Genomic DNA, 10,691 nt, shown 5'->3' with positions numbered 1-10,691 from the left:
CTGATCTGTAATACGTGAAGTTTCAAACACAAGTACCAGGAGATTTTCATTTTTATTTTAACATGAAATACAATGCCACAGTGCGTCTTCTCACATGTCATACTCCAGCTTTGGATAAATTAAACTTTTTAAATACAAGTCTAAGAAGTAACCCTAACACAAGTATTTATTTAGAACCAGTACAGAAATTTCTGATAATATCCTAATCAATGTTGTTGTTTTTTTCTACTTTTCAGTAGTTGCAACCCTTCGCATAGTTTCACTCGATATTCCGAAGAAAGTGAAGTCAGGCAGGGAAGTGAAACTGACATGTTTATACGACCTTGAGGGAGATAGGCTTTACTCCATCAAGTGGTACAGAGATGATAAAGAATTTTACCGCTTTGTTCCAAACGACACGCCTCAAAAGCAGTACTTTCCGCTAGATGGAATTATAGTTGACGTAAGCATACTGAATGATCTATGCTAAAATATTACATAAACTTACTGAAGGACTTGTTTTTGTAAATGAACTTACCTTACTACAAGAAGTATAAATGGCATAAGCTTACTGAAAGATTTGTCTTGGTATATGAGATATAATTGACTTAAGCTTGCTGGAATACTTGTGTTGATACATGTGATACATCTGACATAACCCTACTGAAATATTTGCTTTGGTATATGAAGTATAACAGACGTAAACTTACTGAAATGCTTGTGTTGATACATGTGATACATCTGACATAAGCCTACTGAAAGATTTGTCTTGGTATATTAAGTATAACAGACGTAAGCTTGCTGAAACGCTTGTGTTGATACATGTGATACATCTGACATAAGCCTACTGAAAGATTTGTCTTGGTATATTACGTATAACAGACGTAAACTTGCTGAAACGCTTGTGTTGATACATGTGATACATCTGACATAACCCTACTGAAAGATTTGTCTTGGTATATTAAGTATAACAGACATAAACTTACTGAAATGCTTGTGTTGATAAATGAGGTAAATCTGACATAACCCTACTGAAATATTTGCTTTGGTATATGAAGTATAACAGACGTAAACTTACTGAAATGCTTGTGTTGATACATGTGATACATCTGACATAAGCCTACTGAAAGATTTGTCTTGATATATTAAGTATAACAGACGTAAGCTTGCTGAAACGCTTGTGTTGATACATGTGATACATCTGACATAACTCTACTGAAAGATTTGTCTTGGTATATGAAGTATAACAGACGTAAACTTGCTGAAACGCTTGTGTTGATACATGTGATACATCTGACATAACCCTACTGAAAGATTTGTCTTGGTATATTACGTATAACAGACGTAAACTTGCTGAAACGCTTGTGTTGATACATGTGATACATCTGATATAACCCTACTGAAAGATCTGTCTTGGTATATTACGTATAACAGACGTAAACTTGCTGAAACGCTTGTGTTGATACATGTGATACATCTGACATAACCCTACTAAAAGATTTGTCTTGATATATTAAGTATAACAGACGTAAACTTGCTGAAACGCTTGTGTTGATATATATGAGGTACATCTGACATAAGCCTACTGAAAGATTTGTCTTGGTATATTAAGTATAACAGACGTAAACTTGCTGAAACGCTTGTGTTGATATATATGAGGTACATCTGACATAAGCCTACTGAAAGATTTGTCTTGGTATATGAAGTATAACAGACGTAAACTTGCTGAAACGCTTGTGTTGATATATGAGGTACATCTGTCATAAGCCTACTGAAAGATTTGTCTTAGTATATGAGATGTAACTGACGCAAGCTTACTGACATACTTGCATTGGTATATGAGGTATAACTGACATAAGCTTAACAAATGACGTATGTTTAACTTAAAACTTACATTGGTATATCAGGTATAGCTAACGTTAACTTACTAAAATATTTATCTTGATATATGAAGTATAACTGACGTAAGCTTATTAAAATTCTTTTTGTATGTATGAGGTATAACTGTTGTACGTTGAACTGATTTGTTTTAGTATAACGTTGAACTGATTTGTATTAGTATAAGGGGTATAAATGGCCTAAGCCTACTAAATTATCTTTGCATAGGAGGAGCTTACTGAGTATTTCATGTTGTATGGCTAACGTAAGTTCATCTAAGAATGTGAAAATAAGCTTAATAAACTAAAGCGAATGGTTTCTTTGTTTTTGAATTTCGCGCAAAGCTACACGAGGGCTATCTGCGCTAGCCGTCCCTAATTTAGTAGTGTAAGACTAGAGGGAAGGCAGCTAGTCATCACCACCCACCGCCAACTCTTGGGCTACTCTTTTACCAACGAATAGTGGGATTGACCGTCACATAATAACGCCCCAACGGCTGAAAGGGCGAGCATGTTTGGTATGACGGGGATTCGAACCCGTGACTCTCAGATTGCGAGTCGAGTGCCCTAACCACCTGGCCATGCCGGGCCCGCGGATGGTTTATTTTGGTACATCGTTAATTCACAAACAAGTGACTCAGTCTTCGTTGTGGAAATTGGTTGAGATAGTTTACTTAATTATTTGTGTCGTAAGGGTTATTTAACATATTTTTCAAATTGAACACACGTTGCGTTATTTAGAAACATTCTTGTAAAACAATGACGCGAGATTAAAACATATTATGAGAGATATTTTTCCTTAGTATGCAGAAAACATTATATTTACTAAATTATTAATTTCGTAATCTGGGAAATATATACCATAATTTACTCAATTATTATCCTGGGATGCGCGAAGTTTTCCATGTAAAGATATTTTTGGACGTAGAAATATATGACGCAATTTACTAAGTAATTCATTTTGCGATTCTAGGAATATTTGATGTAACTTACCGACAGATTTAATTTAGGACGTTGGAATATTTTATATGATTAATTAAATCGTTTAACTTTGAATGTACAGAATATATGTTGTAATTATTAAGTGTGATTTGGTATATGAGGAATGCTGATGTCATTCACTAAAGTGATTATCTTAAGATATTTGGAACAAATTATATAATTTGGGAAGCATTTGACGTAATTTACAATATCAAATAACTTGAGCAGAGGAGAATATTTGATACAAATACTGGATGGTTGATTTCGGTAAATTATCAACTAAATATGATGTTACAGTATATAAGAAACACGTGACCTAATTTACTGAACGAAAGTACTCGACTTCATTTTCTAAATGAATTTTTAATAAAAAACGTTAGTGAGTGAAAAATCTTTAGTTTTACGAACCGTGGTGAAATTGTGTACACCATTTACGTTAGATGACGCTTTATATGATTTTAATTAACTTCATTCTTCTCTCTGGTGGCCTTTACTTCTCTTTATTTATTTAACTATTGCTTACTCTAGTATTTAGCGCTTTCATTCGTAGTTTTTAACAATACTTCTTCGGTCAGATAGTATCTTTTTTTCACATATTTTATACACGTCTTGGTTTGTCGGTGATACCTTATAAAACTTTACCAGCCTTTCTCTAGATGCTGTAATTTCAAGTTGCTAACAGTACAATTATTTAACAAAACTTCAGTTTTCAGCAATTAATTATATGATTTTTTCTTCGAACTTTTAACTTGAAGATGATTCTCTACTTAGGCCCAGCATGGCCAGGTGGTTAGGGCGTGCTCTACTCGCAATCTGAGGGTCGCGAGTTCGAATCCCCGTCCCACCAAACATGCTCGCCCTTCCAGCTGTGGGGGCGTTATAATGTGACGGTCGATCCCACTATTCGTTGGTAAAAGAGTAGCCCAAGAGTTGGCGGTGGGTGGTGATGATTAGCTGCCTTCCCTCTAGTCATACACTGCTAAACTAGGGACGGCTAGCGCAGATAGCCCCCGTGTAGCTTTGCGCGAAATTAAAAAACAAACAAACCAAACCTCTCTACTTCTGATGTACAATACTTTCCAATAAGCTCTTTTTATTCTTTCTTCTGACTTACACATCTTTCTTCAAAACTAACGCTATCTAACTAAAACCTGTAGCGATCTTCCTGGGCAACACAAGTTCTCTCGCTGTGATGTGTCCCAATCTCACGAGACATATCATTTTTGATATTGATATTAACATTTTTCCTACATGCTGTATTATTTTTTGTGATCTATATCCTTCCGCAAGATATTACATTATGTTATCGTGGTGGATATGCTTCTGTCTAGATTACGTTAACTCATATTTTAGTGTTTGGAAGAAGAAAAAAATAATATGGTGCCTTATTTAACTGTGATTTCATTTATTTTCTATTTAGCCTTTTCTATCTATGATCTCCATTCATATGATGCCTTCATCAATTTTCCTAAATGTCTTCTTCTATCATTTGATCAGGAATGTTTCACAAGCTGTCTTTTTCTTTCTGAATGATTAGAAACATTCTTCCTAGTTGCCGTCCTCTCTCGATTTGATCAGAAACTCCCTCTTTACTGTTGTCCTCTCTCGACGTGATTTGGAACTCCCTCTTTACTTTACTGTTGTCCTCTTTCAATGTGATCAGAAACTCCCTCTTTACTGTAATTCTCTCTCGATGTGATCAGAAACTCTCTCTTTACCGTTGTCCTCTCTCGACGTGATTTGGAACTCCCTCTTTACTTTACTATTATCCTCTTTCAATGTGATCAGAAACTCCCTCTTTACTGTAGTTCTTTCTCGATGTGATCAGAAACTCTCTCTTTACTGTTGACCTCTCACGATATGATCAGAAACTCTCTCTTTACTATTGTCCTCTCTCTATAAGATCAAAAACTCCCTCTTAGTTGTTTTCCTCTCTCGATATGAGCAGAAAACCTTTCTTTGCTGTTGTCTTCTCTCTATGTAATCAGAAAAGTCCCTTAGCTACTGTCCGCGCTAAATGTAATCACATATTTTCCTCCTGTTAGATGTTATTTTGTTTTTATTTACTTCTTTGTCTTGGGTATTTTTTGAATTACTTAGTGAAACCCATGAGCATTTTAGAAATATGTTGCTTAATATATAGTTATATAAAAACAGAATATAAATACTTTTTCTTTACTGTGTTATAAAGAAAAAAATTTTCTTTTGAGTTTGGTTTTTGAATAATATTAAACACTCAAAACTGCACCTTGTTTATTCGAAAATGTTATTAAAGTTTTGATAACAGCCACTTTATGTAAGACAACATATTTTACCAATTAACTAAGAAATTGCTACACCACATTATGGGTTCGAATCTCCGTCCCACCAAACATATTCGCCCTTTCAGCCATGGAGGCGTTATAATGTGACAGTCAATTCCACTATTCGTTGGTAAAAGAGTAGCCCAAGGGTTGGCGGTGGGTGGGGAAGACTAGCTGCCTTCCCTCTAGTCTTACACTGTAAATTAGGGACGGCTAGCGCAGATAGCCCTCGGGGAACTTTGTGCGATATTCATAACAAACAAACACCACATTACTTTGTTTGTAGGCTTACGTCATGAGTGATAATTAATAGGATAACAACCAGGAAATATTTATTTTCTCCTATTAGAATAAATTCGTTACTATTAGAGAGATTCCCTATTTGTAGAGATACCATGCCAATGAAACTGTTGACACTGTAATAGTAAACAATAAAACATTTCTGTTTGATATAAAGGGTAACTTCAAAGACACACAGCCAAGATTAATCGTAGGCTCATCCATCAAAACCCGTTTATGTAATAACATAAAATTCGCCTTGAGAACCGTATTGCAGTAAAAACTAGAAAAAATAAGAATAAAGAACTCTGAGCTGTATATAGTCGTTGTTTTATTTAGTATATATATATATATATATTACTCTATATTAATATATCTTCTAAAATCCACTTCTTTCACAACCAATAGCTTCACAGCTAATGATGTTTCGGTTTTGAGGTCAACTGATTTATTATCATGCTAGGCATTATATACCTTTCTCTATGTAAGCATTGAATGACGGTTGAGTATTTCGAAAGTAATATAAATAAAATAGAAAATAAGACATTGAAATTATAAAGAAAAAGACAAAAGCGTCGAAAAGGAAAATTAAAGTTGGCTGTATTTAAAAAAGAAAACGTGATTTTTAGCTAAAGCTTCGAACATTGGACGGGCATTTAAATTAAAAACCACAACAACACAAAACAACTAGATAGACACAAATGTATATTACAAGAAGCATCAAGATTTTTTTGCTTAACAAAGTAATTTTTACAGTATGATGCTATTCATATTCTACACATTCTTAGCTCTTTTTGGACTCATTCTTATATCTATTATAGTTATTCATATGTTTAAAAAGAACTATAGAAGATGGTACATTCCTTTAACTGTCAAAATTGCCACCCCCGTGGCTTCTCACTGGTACGTGTGAGGGTTTACGAGACTAAAAGTCGGATTTCCATACTCGTTGTAGGTACAGCATAAAAAGCCCATTGTGTAACACTGGGCTTAGCAACAAAACGATTCATCTTTTATTTATTTATTTTTTTTATTTATTTATTTCTTGTATAAAAGGTGGAGATACAGAAAAAAACAAATCATATTTATTTAGTATAAAACACGTTTTTTTTTTCTTTTACTTGTAAAAGATGTTAAATATTTATTTCCTTTTATCAATGCAATATAAATGTAGGTATACTTTGCCATTGTAGGATATATTGAAAGAGAAACCACTCGTGACTGCACCAACGATTAATTTATAAAAGCACAGGCAATGATTTTGCGGATGTATTATGAAACATATTATACAAAGTACAAAAGTTCGAAAATTCTGCTTAAGATCGCGTTTAAAGTTATATTTAGTATTACTAGAAGGTCGTCTGAGTAAAGCGTACGAACAAGCCAATAAACAAGGCTTGAAAAACATGCTATCAAATAAGTGTGATAAATCATTGATTGTTTGTTTGTTTTTGAAGTTTTTGCGCAAAGCTACACGAGGGTTGTCTGCTCTAGCCGGCCCTAATTTAGCAGTGTGAGACTAGAGGAAAGGTAGCTAGTCATCACCACCCACCGCCAACTCTTGGACTACTCTTTTTATCAACGAATAGTGGGATTGACCGTCAGATTATAATGCCTCCCACGCCTGAAACGGCGAGCATGTTTGGTGTGACTGGGATTCGAACCCGCGACTCTCAGATTACGAGTCGAACGCCCTAACCACCTGGCAATGCCGGGCCCGATAAATCGTTGAACTTAATGATTATTGAAGAATATTAATCTCAATGAAGGACTTCTGTTATTATTTTTATAAGAATATTTACAGTTTCAGGATAGTTCAAGATTCAAGTAGATCTTGCACAATATCAACAGCATCCAAGATGTGTTCATTATTTAAGAACTTTGCCGTTTATAGCTCTGTCATAGACATTTCTTCAGCATATCTTGAGCAAGCAAGAGAAGAAAAACAACCAAAAACAAACGAGTTGACGAAGATTCAATATTAATACAAAAATACACTACAAAGTTGACACGGATAAGAGCTCTGTTGGAAAGCTAGCCTGCTTCAGAAGGTTGCTGATTGGGACCATCTAGAATGACTTGTCAAGTCGGAATTACTAGTAAGCGCCTGTACCGATCCGCTGGGATTACCAAAGAAACGATGAACACCTCCATAATTTGATTCTGCTGCCACTTCCATCCACGCAAAAACCAGTAGATCGGAGAAAGTTCTTGTGACCCCGCCTATTGGGGAATAAAAGAAGGCGATTCAGCGCTTGTTATAAAATGTCGCCATACCTCAAAGAAAAGGAGAAAGAGCTTTTAGGAGCTGTGATGCGACAACGACTGTTACGTTTATAAGGATAAAAACGCCATCAGTTTATAGATCACATAGCAGTCCAGAGTTAAACTCAGATCTTCTAAAAATAACACTATATATATATATATATATATAATGGCTGGAGACGGCTTGAATGGGTAATGAAGAAAAACTTTAATATAAGTTTAACATAACAGCAAATGTACAACGTTTCGACAAGGTTTTGTCATCATCAGGTACTCTATATATATATATGACTGTAGTTTTAGTTTGTGAGCCATGGTCAACTCAAGCAATCCCCTCTAAAGCGTAATGTAAGTTTTAAATAGAAATGTGAGACTATTTTTTTAGTGGAATTTGTTTTTTTTTATCATTATAGTTACTGTTAGTAGAAATTGAAATAATACGTAAAACTTTGAGTATTTGTTTTTTAATTGTCATTGATTGTAGCTTGTGAACAAAATTACGTGAATTGAAATAACAACAGTTTGCCATTCATGATTTGTTTAATTAAAAAACAAATACTTTACCGATGTGATAAAACAAATGCGTAGAGTTACAGAACGCCCTCTAATAATGTGGAAAACTTGATATCAAATTAAAGTAAAATATCATGGAAACCTTCGTACCAATTTCGAATAACATATGGCAAGAAACGCCATGGCAAATAGAAGTAAGATATGGCGCGGAAACTCAAACCAAACTCAAGTGAGAAACTTTATATCAAACTTGAATAAAAAAAAACGCCGGAACTCTTCGTATGAAGTTCAAGTTTTGTTTGTTTGTTTGTTGAATTTCGCAAAAAGTTGCTAGAGAGTTATCTGTGTTTGTCATTCCTATTTTTGGAGTGATAGGTTAGAGGGAAGCAGCTAGTCAATACCGCCCACCGTCAACTCTTGGGCTACTCTTTTACCAAGGAATAATGGAATTAACCGTCACATTATAATGCTCTCATGGCTAAAAGAGCAATCATCTTCGTTGACGGGATTCGAATCCGTGATAAGCAGGTTGCAAGTCGAGTGCCTTAACCACCAGGCCATGCCATGCCTCCCGATGTAGATAAGTCATGGCGGGAAAACCTAAACCAAACTCAACTAACACATGGTGAGAACCTGAAACCAAACTCCAGTAAAATATTGAAGGAAACTTCACAACAAATTGAAGTAAAACATGATGAGAACTTCATAACAATCTCAAGTAAAATATGGCAGGAAACCTCAAACCAAACTCAATAAAACACATTGGGAAACTTCATATCAAACCCAAGTAAAATATGGCAGGAAACCTCAAACCAAACTCAATAAAACACATTGGGAAACTTCATATCAAACCCAAGTAAAATATGGCAGGAAACCTCAAACCAAACTCAATAAAACACATTGGGAAACTTCATACCAATCTCAAGTAAAATATGGCAGAAAACCTCAAACAAAACTCAATAAAACACAGTGGGAAACTTCATATCAAACCCAAGTAAGGCATGGCGGGAAACTTCATACTAAACATTGAGTCAGTATGAGAACATTCCAAAAATTGAATAAGACAATGATTCCGTCGTTTGATTACAACTAAAAATATCTAAATTCGTTCTATCAATAAATTAGAAATCCTTTCTTTTCCTAATACAGTAAAAGATTTAATATTTACTGTTGAACAAACTATTTATCATAAGTGAGCACATGCAAAAAAGAAAAATTATAAAGTAGTTCTTTAACTAACCAAATAATGCACAATGAACAGAAAGTTAAAAATAGATTTTGCCAGATAGTCAGAAATAATGCAGAGTAAATAATATTATATTAGTATTTTTAGGAAAGCAATACATATTTATACATTCAGTACTTCTGACGACTTGTAATTATGTTTTTAGAAATAAATGCTCTGAACTTAATGTATCATACACTGTTCAGCTTTTGTTATGATCTATATGTAATTATGGCCCGGCATGGTCAGGTGGTTAAGGCGCTCGACTCGCAATTTGCAGGTCGCTGGTTCGAATCCCCGTCCCACCAAACATGCTCGCCCTTTCAGCCGTAGGGGCGTTATAATGTGACGGTCAATCCCACTATTCGTGGGTAAAGGAGTAGCCCAAGAGTTGGTGGTGGGTGGTGATAACTAGTTGTCTTCCCTGTAGTCTTACACTGATAAATTAGGGACGGCTAGCGCAGATAGCTCTCGTGTAGCTTTGCGCGAAATTCAACACAAACAAACTATTTGTAATTATGTTTTTAGAAACAAATGCTTTGAATTTAATGTATCGTACACTGAAATCATAAATAATATTCATTTTATTTTTATTTCTCAAAAACACTTAAAAATGATTTAGAATTTGCAGGGAAAATAAAAAATGTAAACTTAAATAAAGAAGTTTTGTTAGTGTCATTAGATAGTTAGTTCCAGTAGAAGATGCAATTAAATGTTTTGAAACCAAATTGTTAGAAAACAAAATTTCAGCAGTTGAAACTATAGATATAGTTAATTTAACTAAGGTTTGTGTTACGAATCCATTGTTTTCAAGTTAACAATAATTTCTATAAACAAAATAAAGGGTTAGCTATGGGATCACCACTCTCACTATTATTATGTGATTTACATATGGATGTTTGAAACTAAAGCCATAAATAATGCAAAATGTAATCCTGATATTTGGATAAGGTATGTAGATGATACATTCTTGGTGTGGAAGTATGGTAATAAGGCATTAACAGAGTTTGCTTACTATTTGAACAGCATTGAACCATCCATACAATTTATGTTTGAAATTGAGAAAAATAACAGTTTGCCTTTTCTAGATGTATTGGTGAAAAGGAATGTACAAGGTAATTTAGAAACACCAGTTTACTGGAAACCTTTTTCTGTTCTTGTGCCCCCACACCAAGAATCATGTCATACTAGGCCACAAAAAATGTCTGCGTTTTATAGTTATGTAAACAGAGCTTTGAAGATATGTACTAACCAAAATGATTTAAAAAA

The 10,691-nt window shown here is 34.4% G+C and overlaps 1 protein-coding gene across 1 annotated transcript in view; it reads left to right on the top strand.

Moving 5' to 3' along the window:
• Positions 1-236: 236 nt before the first annotated feature.
• LOC111086725 overlaps positions 237-10,691 on the top strand; it is a gene marked incomplete at its 5' end in the record, with an annotated part of 15,629 nt that continues 5,174 nt past the window's right edge. The window contains one exon of the mRNA XM_022390692.1: positions 237-442. Within this exon, the coding sequence (XP_022246400.1) occupies positions 237-442 (206 nt within the window). The remainder of the gene's footprint in view (positions 443-10,691) is intronic.

The sequence above is a fragment of the Limulus polyphemus genome, unplaced genomic scaffold (genome assembly GCF_000517525.1).
Source record: "Limulus polyphemus unplaced genomic scaffold, Limulus_polyphemus-2.1.2 Scaffold1360, whole genome shotgun sequence".
NCBI classification, from domain to species: Eukaryota; Metazoa; Arthropoda; class Merostomata; order Xiphosura; family Limulidae; genus Limulus; species Limulus polyphemus.
This window is presented reverse-complemented; position numbering and strand designations above follow the sequence as displayed.